General features: G+C 54.9%; 1 protein-coding gene across 2 annotated transcripts in view; it reads right to left on the reverse strand.

The window, feature by feature from the left end:
- The window catches only part of ATP2A1 (ATPase sarcoplasmic/endoplasmic reticulum Ca2+ transporting 1), a 53901-nt gene extending 39816 nt beyond the window's left edge, over window positions 1–14085 (reverse strand). For both annotated transcript variants that reach the window (XM_074998382.1, XM_074998381.1), the window contains exons 1-3: window positions 13778–14085; window positions 11921–11938; window positions 10574–10656 (exon numbers count right to left, since the gene is read on the reverse strand). In XM_074998382.1, the coding sequence (XP_074854483.1) occupies window positions 10574–10656; window positions 11921–11938; window positions 13778–13895 (219 nt within the window). In that variant the 5' untranslated portion in view covers window positions 13896–14085. The remainder of the gene's footprint in view (window positions 1–10573; window positions 10657–11920; window positions 11939–13777) is intronic.
- Between the last annotated feature and the right edge of the window lie 3567 nt (window positions 14086–17652).

The raw sequence follows: 17652 nt of genomic DNA on the forward strand, positions 1-17652 counted from the left end.
ATGGGGGTGCAGATGGGGGTGTAGTGAATAGATAGATAGATAGATAGATAGGTAGATAGATGGGGGTGCAGATGGGGGTGTGGTGAATAGATAGATAGATAGATAGATGAGGGTGCAGAAGGGCGGTGTGGTGAATAGATAGATAGATAGATGAGGGTGCAGATGAGGGGTGTGATAGATAGACAGATGGGGGATGCAGATGGGGGTGTGTGGTGGATAGATACATACATAGATGGGGGTGCAGATGCGGGTGTGGTAGATGGATGGGAGTGCAGATGGGGGGTGTGGTGAATAGGTAGATAGATAGATAGATAGATGGGGGTGCAGATGGAGGGTGTGGTGAATAGATAGATAGATAGATAGATAGATGGGGGTGCAGATGGTGGGTGTGGCGAATAGATAGATAGATAGATAGATAGATAGATAGATGAGGGTGCAGATGGGGGGTGTGATAGATAGATGGGGGTGCAGATGAGGGTGCGGTGAATGGATAGATAGATAGATAGATAGATAGATAGATGGGGTGCAGATGGGGGTGTGGTGAATGGATAGATAGATAGATAGATGGGGGTGCAGATGGGGGGTGTGGTGAATAGATAGATAGATAGATAGATAGATAGATAGATAGATGGGGTGCAGATGGGGGGTGTGGTGAATAGATAGACAGATAGATAGATAGATGGGGGGTGCAGATGGGGGGTGTGATAGATACATAGATAGATCGGGGTGCAGATGGGGGTGTGGTAGATAGATAGATAGATAGATGGGGGTGCAGATGGGGGGTGTGGTGAATAGATAGATAGATAGATAGATAGATAGATAGATGAGGGTGCAGATGGGGGGTGTGGTGAATAGATAGATAGATAGATAGATAGATAGATAGATAGATGGGGGTGCAGATGGGGGTGTGGTGAATAGATAGATAGATAGATAGATGGGGGTGCAGATGGGGGGTGTGGTGAATAGATAGATAGATAGATAGATAGATAGATGAGGGTGCAGATGGGGGGTGTGATAGATAGATAGATAGATGGGGGTGCAGATGGGGGTGTGGTGAATAGGTAGATAGATAGATAGATAGATAGATAGATAGATAGATGGGGGTGCAGATAGGGGGTGTGGTGAACAGATAGATAGATAGATAGATAGATAGATAGATAGATAGATGGGGGTGCAGATGGGGGGTGTGGTGAACAGATAGATAGATAGATAGATAGATAGATAGATAGATGGGGGTGCAGATGGGGGGTGTGGTGAATAGATAGATAGATAGATGAGGGTGCAGATGGGGGATGTGATAGATAGATGGGGGTGCAGATGAAGGTGTGGTGAATGGATAGATAGATAGATGGGGGTGCAGATGGGGATGTGGTGAATGGATAGATAGATAGATAGATGGGGGTGCAGATGGGGGTGTGGTGAATAGATAGATAGATAGATAGATAGATAGATAGATGGGGTGCAGATGGGGGGTGTGGTGAATAGATAGATAGATAGATAGATGGGGGTACAGATGGGGGTGTGGTGAATAGATAGATAGATAGATAGATAGATAGATAGATGGGGTGCAGATGGGGGGTGTGGTGAATAGATAGATAGATAGATAGATAGATAGATAGATGAGGGTGCAGATGGGGGGTGTGATAGATAGATGGGGGTGCAGATGGGGGTGTGGTGGATAGATAGATAGATAGATGGGGGTGCAGTCGAGGGTGTGGTGAATAGATAGGTAGCTAGATAGATGGGGGTACAGATGGGGGGGTGTGGTGAATAGATAGATGGGGTGCAGATGGGGGTGTGGTAGATAGATAGATAGATGGGGGTGTGATGAATAGATAGATAGATGGGGTTCAGATGGGGGTGTGGTGGATAGATAGATGGGCGTGCAGCTGAGGGTGTGGTGAATAGATAGATAGATAGATGCAGGGGTGTGGTGAACAGACAGATGGATAGGTGGGTGGATACTGGCAAAAGCGGAGAAATAGGATTTTGAAAGCCGCAACCTCTGGGAACAACCAGAGCAGAAGCTCCCAAGTAAGTAGCAATGTGTCTCTGTCAATACCGCTCCTCCCCGCCCCCCACCCCCCGCCCGCCACACACACCCAGCAGGGGAAAGGAGGATCCCTGAGAGGAGCAGGGTGCTAAACACCTGGGGGAGGGCTTTACAGGAAGCAGACACCTAATGGGAGGGAGGGGCCTGGACCTGGCTCCACACCTGAGGCTGTTCTGAGTTGTTGCCATGCTTGTCCTCCTCTCTCCCATCCCATTTGCCAAGTCCCTGGCTCATGTTTTCGCTTCACAATGGAGTGCAAGTTGTTTGGGAGGGAGATGTCACGTCTTCTGCAAGCACCTGCTCATTCATGGTCTGTGCAAAGCCCAGCACCAGAGCCCTGATTTTGATCAGGGTCTTGGCAGTGCCCAGTGCCCTGGCGCACTGATCTCAGCTGGGTTCTAGGCAGTACCTGGCATGACAGGGCCCTGATCTCGGTCAGAATTTGGGAAACACCCTGCACAATGGTGGCCCTGATCTTGGTTGGGGTCCAGTCAGCACCCAGAGCAATGGGATCCTGATCTCATTTGGGGTCTGTGCAGCGCCTGGCACAATGGGACCCCGATCTCAGACAGGGTTTGGGTAGTGCTTGGTATGACAGGGCCCTGATCTCATTTGGGATCTGGGCAGCGCCTGGCACAACAGGGCCCCGATCTCAGACAGGGTTTGGGTAGCGCTTGGCACAACAGGGCCCTGATCTCATTTGGGGTCTGGGCAGCATCCGGGACAATGGGGCCCTGATTTCAGTTGGGGTCTGGGTAGTGCATGGCGTGACAGTGCCCTGATCTCAGCCAGGGTCTGGGCAGCACCCAGCATAATGGGGCCCTGATCTCAGTTGGAGTCTGGGCAGCACTCAGCACAACAGGGCCCTGATGTCAGTCAAGGTCTGGGTAGCACCTGACACAATGGGGACCTGAGCTTGGTTGGGGTCCAAGCAGAGCCCAGGAACATGGGGCCCTGATCTTGGTCAGGGGCTGTGTGGGGTCTGGTACCACATAGCTCTGATCTCAGCTGGGGACTATTCAGCAAACTTTTGTTGGTGAGAGAGACAAGTTTTTTTAGTCACTCTGAGCTCTTCAGGTGTGGGAACGATACTCAGCCTGTCACAGTGAAATACAAGATGGAACTGAGCATTGAACAGAGTGTTGCCTAGATCTGGCCCCCTGCTTGATTTGATCTGGCCTGCAGCAAGGCTCCATGTCATGGGCTGGAAGCCCCAAACCTCAGCTACCCCAGTGGGCTGAAGCACAAGTGTAATAAGCCATAAATCTAGTGTCTTGATTAAGGCCCTGATCTGTAGTGTCTAACAAAGTTATTAATTTAATCTCCCAGCTCATCTTTTTAAGGTGTTCTGCAGATTTCCTTTTTTCACCAACAGACGGTGTAATAAAAGATGTTACTTCGCCATCTCCTCTCTCTAATAGCATGAGATGAACAGGGTTACAATTAGGGCTGATGCATGAGACAGCATGGGGGGAGGGCGTCACATGCATGTCCCAGCATCCGCCCCCCCCACCGCGCACTGATCATCAGCACTGTGCTGGTCCTGGAGGAAAAAGTGAAAGGTGGGGCAGAGTAAGGGGTGAGGAGGGGGTGGAGCAGATGCATGAGGCCAGTGACCCCACTGGAACCACCCTCACCAGTCACCACTAGCTACAATACTGCAAACAATTTAGCTAGCTAGCCATTCATCCATCCCCATCCATCCCCTCTCGTATCTGTCTATCCATCCATCCAGCTAGCCATCCCCAGCCATCCCCTCTTGTATGTATGACCATTCATCCATCCCTCCCTCCCCATATGCTCCCTCTTGTATGGCCATTCATCCATCCATCCCAATACACCCTCTCTTGTTTGTGTTTGCCTGTCTATCCGTCTATCTACCTATATATCCCCCATACACTCCCTCTAGCTATCTATGTATCTACCTGTCCATTCCCAGTCACTCCCTCTTGTCTATGTCCATGCTCCCTGTGACACTCTATACCACAGGGGAGCACCCTGTGACCCATGTTAAACATGTATTTATCATTGCACTGTTGCATTAAAGCATTTCATGTGAGGCATCATGGGAAGGACGATTTCCAGAAAGCCTTTGACACGGTCCCACACCAAAGGCTTTTATGTAAATTAGGTGGTCATGGGATAGGAGGAAAGATCCTTTCATGGATCGGGAATTGGTTAAAAGACAGAAAACAAAGGGTTGGAATAAATGGTAAATTTTCACAATGGAGGAGGGTAACTAGTGGTGTTCCCCAGGGGTCAGTCCCGGGACCGATCCTGTTCAACTTGTTCATCAATGATCTAGAAAATGAGGTAAGCAGTGAGGTGGCAAAGTTTGCAGATGACACCAAGTTGTTCAGGACAGTCAAAACCAAAACAGATTGTGAAGAACTACAAAAAGATCTCAGCAAACTGAGTGATTGGGCAGCAAAATGGCAAATGAAATTTAATGTGGGTAAGTGTAAGGTAATGCATGTTGGAAAAAATAACCCAAATTACACGTACTACATGATGGGGTCAAAGTTAGCTACGACAGATCAGGAAAGGGATCTTGGAGTTATAGTGGATAGTTCTCTGAAGACATCCACGCAGTGTGCAGCGGCAGTTAGTAAAGCAAACAGGATGTTAGGAATTATTAAAAAAGGGATCGATAATAAGACAAAAGATATCATACTTTCCCTATATAAAACTATGGTACGCCCACATCTTGAGTACTGTGTGCAGATGTGGTCTCCTCACCTCAAAAAAGATATATTGGCATTAGAAAAGGTTCAGAAAAGGGCGACTTAAGATGATTAGGGGCTTGGAACGGGTCCCATATGGGGAGAGGCTAGAGAGACTGGGACTTTTCAGTTTGGAAAAGAGGTGATTGAGGGGCGATATGATAGAGGTATATAAAATCATGAATGGTGTGGAGAAAGTGAATATAGAAAAATTATTTACCTTTTCCCATAATACAAGAACTAGGGGACACCAAATGAAATTGATGGGTAGTAGGTTCAAAACTAATAAAAGGAATTTTTTCTTCACACAGCGCACAGTCAACCTGTGGAACTCCTTGCCCGAGGAGGCTGTGAAGGCCAGGACTCTATTAGGGTTTAAAAAAGAGCTTGATAAATTTTTGCAGGTTAGGTCCATAAATGGCTATTAGCCAGGGATAAAGTATGGTGCCCTGGCCTTCAGAACAAGGGCAGGAGATGGATGGCAGGAGATAAATCACTTGATCATTGTCTTCTGTTCTCCTTCTCTGGGGCACCTGGCATTGGCCACCGTCGGCAGATGGGATGCTGGGCTGGATGGACCTTTGGTCTGACCCAGTATGGCCATTCTTATGTTCTTATGTTCTTATCTGCTAAAACCCACAGCTCTATCTACATACATCTGTCACTAGTGCACATGCAGTTAGGAGAATGTGTTGTGTGGTTGTCACTAAAACATGCTGTGAACTGGGGAACTGCCCTGATATTAGCTCTTCAGAAACAGCAACAAAGGAGCTAACCAGTGCAGGCAGGTGTCAAACAACCATCAACAGCTATTGTCTCGGGAGGGAGGTACACTTCTGTGACTCTGCCTGGTGATGCAGCAATGCCCCCAGACATGCCTAAACTTGGGTTCTCCAAACACATGCTGTGATCCTATACAATAGGGTCAGAGGCTGCACACATTATCCTGTCTCACTCCTCCCCACCCCCCCCGCCAACTGACGGCAAAACAAAACCACTGGAGCTGAAGAAACTGACCCAGGCTAACAAGGAGAGCCGGTGTACAACAGCTTGTATCCCCCTGTTGGGTATGACTTGGTTTTTTCCTCTTTTGATATCCACTATTGATAATGGGCCGTTTCCACCTTGCTGAGTAGACCTTGTCAGCTCTGGCCCTCCCTTTTTCTGGGACCCCACTCTTTAAATACCCCTCTGAAACCACCACCCCCCACTCATGCATCTGATGAAGTGGGTCTTTGCCCACCAAAGCTTATGATCCAAAATATCTGTTAGTCTATAAGGTGCCACAAGACTTCTTGTTGTTCTCTCTACAAAACACTGTAACCAACCTACAGTATCCAGTGAGATAAGAAAAACTCAAGCCAGAGATTGCTTAATCCTGGCTGAGAATTTAGACAGCGCACTTATCATTTAGTTACCTTTCTAATCACTTACAAAATCCATCTTTGGTAATTAATAAACGTACACTAAACTTTGTCTTTACTGGTGAATTTGACTGAACTGCCCAGTTAACACACAAAAGTATGTCCGCTTTCTTTTGCTGAAGTGGGGAACAAATTAATAAACTTGTATTGCTCAGGAAAGGGTCTTGAGCAGTACAAAACAGTATATTCCTGAGGTGCAAGGCTTGGAGCGGGGGTGATTTGGCTGGGGCCCTTCTCTGTGTTATACATGAGTGGCTCTGGGAACATTCGTGCTGTCTACATGACTGTGGAGCTCCACATGAAGTTGTGCTGAATGGTAACAGAACCAGGAGGGGTTTGCTGCTTGTCACTAGTAAGCAGGGGTGCAGGAACTAGAGGTGTGGGGGCTGTGGGGGCAGCATCAGTCCTGACTTGAAGGGGTTTCTTTTATATACAAGATTTACAATTTATTTCAGTGACCCCTGGAACGTCCACTACAACAGTTGGTCCAGCACGCCTGCCAGTAAGGCACTGAGAGACACAACCCTGATTAATGCATTAAGGGGGTAAAGTGGTCCCATACTCCGAGGCTGTGCTCTGGGGACCCCCCCCCCACTACATCCCTTCTATTTACCCACATATCCACTCCATACATGCTCATCAATACATCTTATCCCAAAATAGCTTCCATTTCTGGCCAGCTCCCTCTACCTGGCCACAAGCAGCTTATTTAGCCTTGGGTTTACTGCCCCAGCACCTCCTGCTGCTCTGGCTCAGGAGGTGACCAGATGTCATACCCACACACCACGCACAGCTAGTTGCACCAACACCTCCCTCCCATCTACTGCAATTCACTGAGCAAAGCATTCCTGCACAGACACACACTCGGTCTGTACACTCAAAGCACAGTGCACCCCTCCACAGAGATGGGGGCCAGCTCTATGATCCCCCCCTCTCCCCTAGCAATGGAGCCACAGATGTGTGCACATTCACCCAGGCTGCTCACACTCACACAGCACTCCCCCAGTGTGTGTTCCACTGTTGCACAGACACCAGCTCCCACCCCCCCATCTCCATACCCAGTTACACAACAGGGATGCTGCAGCCTTGCCCAGGCTGGGCCCAACTGTGCCCGCTCAGGTTTCATACAAAGCCCAGCAAAACTGCGATCAGTTTACAGGTCTCTTGCACTCACGCAAGGGACCAGGGGGACCAGCTGTCTCCATCCCCCTCTGCACACCCAGAACATAGCAAAATCAAGGGATTGTGGGCTGAGGGCTGAAGGAGCCACATGGGGGGGAGAAAGAATTGTGGGGATGGTTTCCTCCCCCTCCACTGTCTATCCAGGCAGGGTCTCCTACCCTTAACACTTGTCACATGACACCTTCCTGGACCTCCCTCCTTCCACTGTCCAGCTCTGGCTCCCTCTTCCCCTCCCTCCCCCCAGCTCCAGCTCCCTCCTTCCACCCTCTGCACCCACCCAGCTCCAGCTCCCTCCTTCCATCCCCTATCCCATCTCCAGCTCCCTCCTTCCACACCCTAACCCAGCTCCAGCTCCCTCCTTCCACACCCCCACCCACCCAGCTCCAGCTGCCTCCTTCTAGCCCCTCCCACGCACCCAGCTCCCTCCTTCCACCCCCCCCACCCAGCTCCAACTCCCTCCTTCCACCCCCTGCACACACCCAGCTCCAGTTCCCTTCTTCCAGCCCCTCCACCCACCCAGCTCCAGCTCCCTCCTTCCCACCCAGCTCCCTCTTTCCACCCCCTGCACCCACCCAGCTCCAGCTCCCTCCTTCCACCCCACCTCCCCACCCAGCTCCAGCTCCCTCCTTCCACTCCTCCCACTCAGCTCCAGCTCCCTCCTTCCACCGCCCCACCCAGCTCCAGCTCCCTCCTTCCACCCCTCCCACTCAGCTCCAGCTCCCTCCTTCCACCCCGCCCACCCAGCTCCAGCTCCCTCCTTCCACCTCCCCACCCAGCTCCAGCTCTCTCCTTCCACTCCTCCCACTCAGCTCCAGCTCCCTCCTTCCACCGCCCCACCCAGCTCCAGCTCCCTCCTTCCAACCCCTCCCACCCAGCTCCAGCTCTCTTCTTCCACTCCTCCCACCCAGCTCCAGCTCCCTCCTTCCCACCCAGCTCCCTCTTTCCACCCCCTGCACCCACCCAGCTCCAGCTCCCTCCTTCCACCCCACCTCCCCACCCAGCTCCAGCTCCCTCCTTCCACTCCTCCCACTCAGCTCCAGCTCCCTCCTTCCACCGCCCCACCCAGCTCCAGCTCCCTCCTTCCAACCCCTCCCACCCAGCTCCAGCTCTCTTCTTCCACTCCTCCCACCCAGCTCCAGCTCCCTCCTTCCACCCCTCCCACTCAGCTCCAGCTCCCTCCTTCCACCTCCCCACCCAGCTCCAGCTCCCTCCTTCCACCTCCCCACCCAGCTCCAGCTCCCTCCTTCCACCCCGCCCACCCAGCTCCAGCTCCCTCCTTCCACCTCCCCACCCAGCTCCAGCTCTCTCCTTCCACTCCTCCCGCTCAGCTCCAGCTCCCTCCTTCCACCGCCCCACCCAGCTCCAGCTCCCTCCTTCCAACCCCTCCCACCCAGCTCCAGCTCTCTTCTTCCACTCCTCCCACCCAGCTCCAGCTCCCTCCTTCCACCCCTCCCACTCAGCTCCAGCTCCCTCCTTCCAACCCCCCCCCACTCAGCTCTGGCTCCCTCCCCCCAGCTCTGGTTCTTTCCTTCCACCCCTGCCCCCCAGCCCCCCGGTTGTGGCACCCTCTTCCCACCCCTCCCCCCCCAGTTCTGGCGCCCTCCTCCGCCGCTCCCACCCACAGAGCCCTGGCCTCCTCCTTTCACTAGCAGCCCTGGCCCAGCTGCTGACACTTGAACTGCTGCCTCCTCGGGCGCGGACACCAAATCCTTCAAGACTAAATTCCGGGCGGGCCACACAGAAAGGTCATGGTGAAGGACAACGCAAGATGCCTCTGGACGCCTGCTCCCCTCCTGGCCTGAGGAGCCCCAGGCCCCCACCGCAGCAGCACAGCAAGAGGGCCTGGTAGAGTGGGGTGGGAACGTTAGCCCTGGCCCTTCCCCACGGACACCTGTCCTCTGGCACATCCCAGTATGCAGCACACAGGAGTGATCCTGACTTCAACCCCCTCCCTCCACACACACACACACACAGATGCTTGTCCCTGCTCAAGGGGGACACTCAGGCACAGAGAGCCCATAGCAGAGTCAGCACTAGAACCCAGGACTCCTGAACCCCTGCCTCTGCCCACACAGATGTCCCAGTACAAACCAGTCTCTCACACAAGAACTGACTCCTCAGTTCCTCTGTTATACAAGCAAAATTCCCATCCCGCTGCGTTTCCCCCAGCCCAAGTCACTCACAGAGCTGCAGCCCCCTGAGCCCACCAATCCCCCCGCACCAAGAAAGGTGCTAGCTCCACCCAGCCACCTACTACGCCTCTCCAGCCCACAGTACTCATGAAGGAGATGCAGCCCCCACACCACCAAGGCCCCTGCCTCCTGCACCCATGCCCCCCCACTCACAAAGGAGCTGCCCGCAGACCCCCTACTCACAAAGCAGCCGCACTCCCATCACAGGCTCTCTGCCCCCCCACTCACAGAGGAGCTGCCCATGGACCTCCCCCCACTCACAAAGGAGCTGCGCTCCCATCACAGGCTCTCTGCCCCTCATTCACAAAGGAGCAGTGTCCCCCTCGCCCACACACCCAAGTCCCCAGACTCTAAATTCACAAAGGAGCTGTGTGTCCCTCCACTGAGCTCCCCACTTGTCACTCATGGAGACGATGTGGCCCCCCCCACACTATGTGACCCTAACGTCCCCATGCCACCAACCCATAACTCATGAAGGATCTGCACCGCCCCCCAACCCCACACACACACCAGCCCTCATCCCTGTCATGTATAAAAGACCTGCAGCCCCCTCTACATACTTGTCTGAGGCCCTCCTATGCCCCCATCACTCACAAAGGAGCTGTGTGTCCCCAGCCACCAGGCTCCCCACCACTGTCACTCACGAAGGCAATGTGCCCCTCAACAGGCCGCCAGACCTGTCACTCCCAAAGAAGCTGCAACTGCCTGCCCACATAGCTGGTGCCCCCATGCCACTGTCACTCACGAAGGAGCTGTGCTCCCTCCCCCCCAACGAACACCCAGGGCCCCAGCCCTGTCACTCACAAAGAAGCTGCAACCCTCCCCCCGACACCTGCCCCCCCCACAGATTCCCATCACTCACAAAAGATCTGTGTGTTCCCCACCCCATCCCTGGGCTCCCCACTCCTGTCACAGAGGAGATGAGCCCCTCACACATATCTGGGCCCTCACAAAGCAACTAGGGCTCCCCACAGCTGCCCCCATGACCCGGTCACTCACAAAGGATATGCAGGCTGCCAGCAGCAGGATTCGCACCAGCAGGTCCTCAAACTGTTCCACCACCAGTTCCCAGAGGGACTTTCCTGGGGACAGGATCAGGGTCAGGGAGTGGCAGGAACACCACCCCCACCCCAAGATCCCAACCTTATTTCCCTTGGCAGGAGGATGGAGGGTCAGAGGCAGGGAAACTAAGTGACTAAGATGCCAGACCTTCAGGACTGCCCAGGAGACACCCTGGGATTAAAATATCTGTCAGGTGATGAAAGCTCCAGGAATCCCTGTAAGTCCATGGGGAGATCAGAGCCACACTCCAGATGGGTGGGGTGTCCTGGGCAGGCAGGAAATGGGGCCATGGGGGGCACTGGGCTAGTGGAAGGTTAATGGATGTGCTGTGGGACCGGGGCCAGTGGATTCTGGGCAGGGGGCAAGTTATGGGACACAGGAGGGCATTGGGCTAACAGGGGAATCATGGGTCTGGGGGCAATGGGCAGATTATGGCACGATGGAGGGGACTGAGTTAAAGGATGGGCCATGGGTCTGGGGGCAGTGTGTTTTGGGCAGGGGAAAGGTTATGGGACAATTGGGGGCACAGGGTTAATGGATGGGCTGTGGGTCTGGGACAATGGGTGCTGGGCAGGGGGCATGTTATGGGGTGATCGGGGCCCTGGGTTAATGGATGGGCAATAAGTCTGGGGCAGTGGGTTCTGGGCAGCAGGCTGGTTATTTTATGATGGAGTGCATTGGTTTAATGGATGGTCTGGGGGTAGTGGGATCTGGGCAGGGATCAGGTTATGCGAGGGATGGAGGGAACTAGGTCAATAGTGAGGCCATGGTCCTTGAGAGCAGCGGGGTTCTGAGCAGGGCGCAAGTTGTGGGGTAATGGAGAGCATTCTACTAATGGAGAACTCATGGTTCTGGGGGCAGTGGGTTCTGGGCAGGGATCAGGTTATGGGTCAATGGGGGGCACCGGGTTAATGGACAGGCAGTGGGTTCTGGGCTGGTGACAGGTTAAGGGGTAATGGAGGCACTGGGTTAATGGATGAGCTGTGGGCCTGGGGGCAGTGGGTTCTGGGCAGGTGGCTGGCTATTTTGTGATGGAGGGCACTGGGCTAATGGACAGGCCATGGGTCTCGGGACAGTGGGTTCTGGGTAGGGGGCAGGGTATGGAGCATTGGGGGGCACTGGGCTAATGGACAGGCTGTGATCTGGGGCAGTGGGTTCTGGGCAGGGGCTGGCTATGCATTTGCATGAGAGAGGGACTGGGGCCAGCTTTAGGCTACGGCAGGCAAAGGCTGCTGTGGGCTCTGGCACAATATGATTTTGGGGTCACCTGAGGATGGGACTCACCTTCCTCGGCCGGGAGCTCTGCCCATGGAGTCACAGCCAGGCAGCAAAGGAAGAGAGGAGAAGAGGCTGGTTAGCAGAGTGCAGGGGGGCCCAGAGGCTGGACACGTTGCATGCAGGGGATGCAGGGGTGAGCCTGGGTGCAGGGGAGGGTAGTGAGGGAAATGCTACACAAAGTGGGACCGCTGGCTGCAGGTATTTCCCTGTGGTGCGGGGTCCCAATCCAGGGTGGACAGGGCATTGGGGCTGAAGCCCTGGCCCTGTGCCAGTCTAAGAGAAGTGCATGTGTGCACATGGCCGACACACACAGACACACTCAGGACTGACAGAAGGAGGAAGAATGGGTAGTGACAAGCAAAGAGGAGCTCCCACAAGTGATGAACTGAGGGGAGTGTGGGCTCAGACCACATGCTGTACCAGGGCCCACTTCTCCCTGTTGAGGGTGCACAGACATACAGAGAATGAGGTATGCACGTCCACTCATGTAAACATGCCTTGACAAAGCATAAACATGTGTGGATACATGTGGACATGTCTGCATATACATGAGTACACCTGCAAGCACACAACACACCCACACATACTAACATGCCCTGTCACGTGTGCGACCAAGCCCATACATACCTAACACACACATGACTATGCCCTCACACGCACACAGGAATATATTCGTTCAGAACCATGCCCTCACTCCTTTGCAATGGGCTGAGTGTGCCTAAGAACCTGGCCCTCCTGCAGCAGGACCCATGCTGAGCCCAGTGGGCGAGGGTGGCATGCAACCATCAGGGAGGGTATGAGACAAGAACGGCCCCATGTTGCACATGGAATCATGTCCACTCCCGGTCACAGTCAGACCCTCCCATCACTTCTTCCCATACACCCTGGCCTGCCACAGCCATTCCTGGCCCACCAGCCTTAGCGACTCCCTGTTAGCCCTGTGCCAGCCCTGAGGGCCCTGGACTCCCACTTTGGGGCAGAATGAAGGGTATCCCCCCACCCAGCACAGCAGGTCTTGTGTCTGACCCATTCCAGAGGGATTCACAGGCAAGTTATTCTTAGGCAAGAAGCAGCTGCCTTGTCCCCAGGATGGCTGGGCCTTTCCTGTGTCTGCATCTTTAGCTTCACTGTGATAGGCTCTGACACAAGGCTCCCCAGGCTCTGACACACAGTCCCCAGGCTCTGGCATGCAGCTTTCCAGGCTGTGATACACAGCTCCCCAGGCTCTGACATGCAGCTCCCCAGGCTCTGATATGCAACTCCCCAGGCTCTGATATGCAGCTCCCCAGGCTCTGATACGCAACTCCCCAGGCTCTGATACACAACTCCCCAGACTCTGATATGCAACTCCCCAGGCTCTGACATGCAGCTCCCCAGGCTCTGATATGCAACTCCCCAGACTCTGATATGCAGCTCCCCAGGCTCTGATACGCAACTCCCCAGGCTCTGACATGCAGCTCCCCAGGTTCTGAGACATAAGTCCCTGGGCTCTGACGCGCAGCTTCCCTGGGCTCTGACATGCAGTTTCCCAGGCTGTGATACCTAGTCCAGGATCCTGGGTGATTGTTGCCTGGCACCCAGTTCCCCTGACACTGCTATGCCTCTCCCAAGGCCAGGTGGGTTTGACCAGCCTCTCTCCATCCCTGCCCATGTCTCCAGCCAACCTCAACCACCTGTTCCATTCTCATGAGCTCTCTGCTGCCACTCCCCTCCCTCCTGCACAAGCAATCACCGTTCCTCATTCATTGTCCCTCATCTTTCCTTGGTCTCTTTCACTCCCTCTCTCTCCAGCTTGTCTCACTTGCCACCTCTTTTAGCCAGGGGCATGGGATGGAGGGAGGGATGTGTGCTGCCAGCACTTACCATTGGGGCCATATTTGTCCAGGTTCTTCTTCACCTGTTCAGGAGTGAGGCCAGTGTGTTCGCTCACGCCAAAGTAGGCCAGACACTCCTCTACGGTTTTTGCGTGGGCATTCTCCATGGCTGTCCCACCAGCAGTGTAAGCCCCGTCTGCCTGGACTTGGCCTCTCACAGCCCCTCTCAGACCCCAGCCAGTCACTTGCTCTCTGAGTGTCTCCCACCTCCTGTCCCTTGCCACTCAGCAGAACATGGCCCTCCTCAGCGCCTAATATCCGACAGGAGAGCCCACACAACCCGTCCCAGTACAGACTCCCTCAGAGGGGACTAGGGCTGGCCTTGGTCCTTATGAGGGAGCCCACGGGGCAGATTCCCAGGTCCCCTCCCTGGGCTCCCATTGGGCAGCTCCCCTGACATCACAGCAGGCACCAGCACACATATGGCATTCTGCGCAGGGAGGTATTTTTGCTGACTTGAGGCAGCCAGAGGAGGGCTGGGAGGTAACTTAGGAGAGTGGCTCAGGCGGCTGCACATCGAGATGTCACTCAATGTCTGCCAGCTCCTTGCAAGAAACACCCCTCTGTATGCCGCTCCTTGGCTCAGGGTAGGTTATTTCTGTCCCTTGGCCATAATGGATACAGACAAGTGAGGGCTCAACTCACTCATTTGTTCACCTTACTCTTTTCTTCGGTCCAAGCCCTGATTCCTAGGTCTACCCCTCCAGCCAGCTGAGATCTCGTACTGGCCTTCAGCAGCTACACCCATCATCTGCCTATGTTCCTGCACGTACCTCCAGCCACTCAGTGTGCTGTGCCCATGAACACCAGCCAGGAACCACAATAGATCAGTCCACCCACTGTCTGCCTAAGGCCCCATGTGTTCCTCCAGCCACCCACTGCGCTGTGCCCACAAACACTATCCAGACACGAATCTCGACTGACCCACCCACTGTCTGCCCATGTCACCGTGTTCCCCTCCATTCATCCACTGAGCTGTGTCCATGAACACCAGCTAGAAACCAGTCTCGACTGACCCACCCACTGTCTGCCCATGTCACTGTGTTCCCCTCCATTCACCCACTGAGCTGTGTCCATGAACACCAGCTAGAAACCAATCTCAACTAACCAACCGTCTGCCCATGTCACCGTGTTCCCCTCCATTCACCCAGCGCACTGTGCCCATGAACACCAGCCAGAAACCAATCTCGACCAACCCACCCACTGTCTGCCCATGTCACCATGTTCCCCTCCATTCACCCAGCGCGCTGTGCCCACGAACACCATCCAGTGACCAATCTCGATTGACCCACCCACTGCCTGCCCACGTCACCATGTTCCCCTCCATTCACCCAGTGCACTGTGCCCACAAACACCAGCCAGAGACCAATCTCAACTAACCCACCGTCTGCCCATGTCACCATGTTCCCCTCCATCCACCCACTGAGCTGTGCCCACAAACACCAGCCAGAGACCAATCACGACTGACCCACCCACTGTTTGCCCAGGTCGCCGTGTTCCCCTGCATTCACCCAGTGCGCTGTGCCCACGAACACCAGCCAATCTCGACTGACCCACCCAGTATCTGCCCATTTCTCTGTGCTCTTCTCCATTCACCCAGTGTGCTGTGCCCACAAACACCAGCCAGAGACCAATCTCAGCTAACCCACCCAGTCTGCCCATGTCGCTGTGTTCCCCTCCATTTACCCAGTGCGCTGTGCCCATGAACTCCAGCCAGAGACCAATCTCGACTGGCCCACCCGCTGTCTGCCCATGTCACCGTGTGCCCCTCCATCCACCCACTGAGCTATGCCCATGAACTCCAGCCAGAGACCAATCTCAACTGGCCCACCCACTGTCTGCCCATGTCACCGTGTGCCCCTCCATCCACCCACTGAGCTATGCCCATGAACACCAGCCAGAGATCAATTTCAACTAACCCACCTACTGTCTGCCCATGTCATCATGTTCCCCTCCATCCATCGAGTGAGCTGTGCCCACGAACACCAGCCAGAAACCAATCTCGACTGACCCACCCGCTGTCTGCCCATGTCACTGTGTGCCCCTCCATCCACCCACTGAGCTATGCCCACGAACACCAGCCAGAAACCAATCTCAACTAACCCACCCAGTCTGCCCATGTCGCTGTGTTCCCCTCCATCCACCCAGCGCTCTGTGCCCACGAACACCAGCCAGCGACCAATCTCGACTGACCCACCGTCTGCCCACGTCACCGTGTTCCCCTCCATCCACCCAGCGTGCTGTGCCCACGAACACCAGCCAGAAACCAATCTTGCTCTACTCACCCGCTGTCTACCTCGGTCCCCGTATGCCTTTCCAGCCACCCAGTGAGCTGTACTCACAAACACCAGCCAGAGACCAACGTAGATTGACCCACCTGAGGGATGGGCTGGCAGTTCCAGGTCTGGGGGGGCAGGCTGTGAATTGTTGCAGTCCGCTCACCAAGAAAAGACCAGAAGCCTGGGTGACTGAGCTCAAGAGTGACCATCAGGGACTGAGTCTCTGGCTGAGTGAGGTGCAACCAGTGGGAAGGGAGAGGGATTTTTCATTTTGGGTCCTCAGCTGTTTAGGACTCTCCCACATTCCCTCCCAGAGCAGGACAATGCCCACCGTGGCTGTGCCCATGCAAACATGATTTGTGGCCAGGCCTGTGACCATACCTCCAGGCACCCACGTGTCTCATGAAGAACGTTACACCGCAGGCCATGCCAGGGACCAGAACACTCTGGTGCTGCAGGAATCCTGGGCTCACTGCATTACCCCTCTCCCATCAGGGTCTTGCATAACTAGAGATGCCAGAAGCCTAGAGGGGACCCACCTCACAAGGGTAGAGGGCTTTGGGGAGGTGCAGGGTGGGACAGAAAAGCACGTGGATACTCTGGGAGAAAGGTGGGAGGCAGGGCAGATGGCATAGGGTCAGGGACACTGCTGTGGGGCAGAGCAGGGTATTAGGAAATGGAGTGCAGAGAAGGAAGCCTGGGGGACAGAGCAGTGCTGGGAAGAGATGGCAGCTCAGTGGTGATGGGTGGTTGTGCAGCACAATGGGGCTGGGGAAGACTGAAGGGCGGAGGCAGAGGTTGCAGCCAGCAGCAGAAACTGGATCCATAGCCATCTGTGCCCCTCCACGGAGCTGCAGCGTAAGCTGGGTCCAGGCAGGGGAGGCTCAAGGAACCGTGTAAAGGGCAGTGGGGGACCTGGCAGCGGGAACCAATGGCCCAGGGACGGGGAGATCCTGCTGTGTGGCCCAATAGGTGCCCTGGTTGTTAATGGCGCATTTCTCAGCCCCTGGGGGAAGTGGGATGAAATGAAGAATGTCCCATGGACCACCCCTCCTACCCATTGCACCCTGATGCCTTGTCAGAAGCAGCCTGAGGGTTGGGCAGTCAGTGAGGCCCATGGATCCCGGTCCTGATGACTCCCAGCCCCCAAGGCAACTGCAAACCCAGGCTGCCCCACAGCAACTGCAGTGGGACCGGCTCTACCTGGCCTGCCCTAAGCAACTGGCCCCAGTGAGGGTATTTGCAGGGAGGGCGATGATGGAGGCTGATTTATTGTGTGTTGGCAGGAAAGTTAATTTACAGCTCTGGCTCCAAGGGGGCTAGGGGGTGGCTCATCCCCATCACAGACGTGTCCTCATTGACAGGGGTGGCACAGCTGCTGCAGGTCTCAGACCCTGCCCTCTCCAGAGCCAGGGTGGAACTCAGGCACCCTGGCTCCTAGCTGCCCTAGAGCCCCACTCTCCTTGCAGAGCCAGGGATAGAACCCAGGAGTCCTGGCTCCAGCCCACTGCTCTAACCACCGGTCCCCACCACCCTCCCAGAACCAGGGAGAGAACCCAGCAGTCTTGGCTCCTCAGGAAGTTGA

This window comes from Carettochelys insculpta, chromosome 6 (genome assembly GCF_033958435.1).
Source record: "Carettochelys insculpta isolate YL-2023 chromosome 6, ASM3395843v1, whole genome shotgun sequence".
Lineage (NCBI taxonomy): Eukaryota > Metazoa > Chordata > Testudines > Carettochelyidae > Carettochelys > Carettochelys insculpta.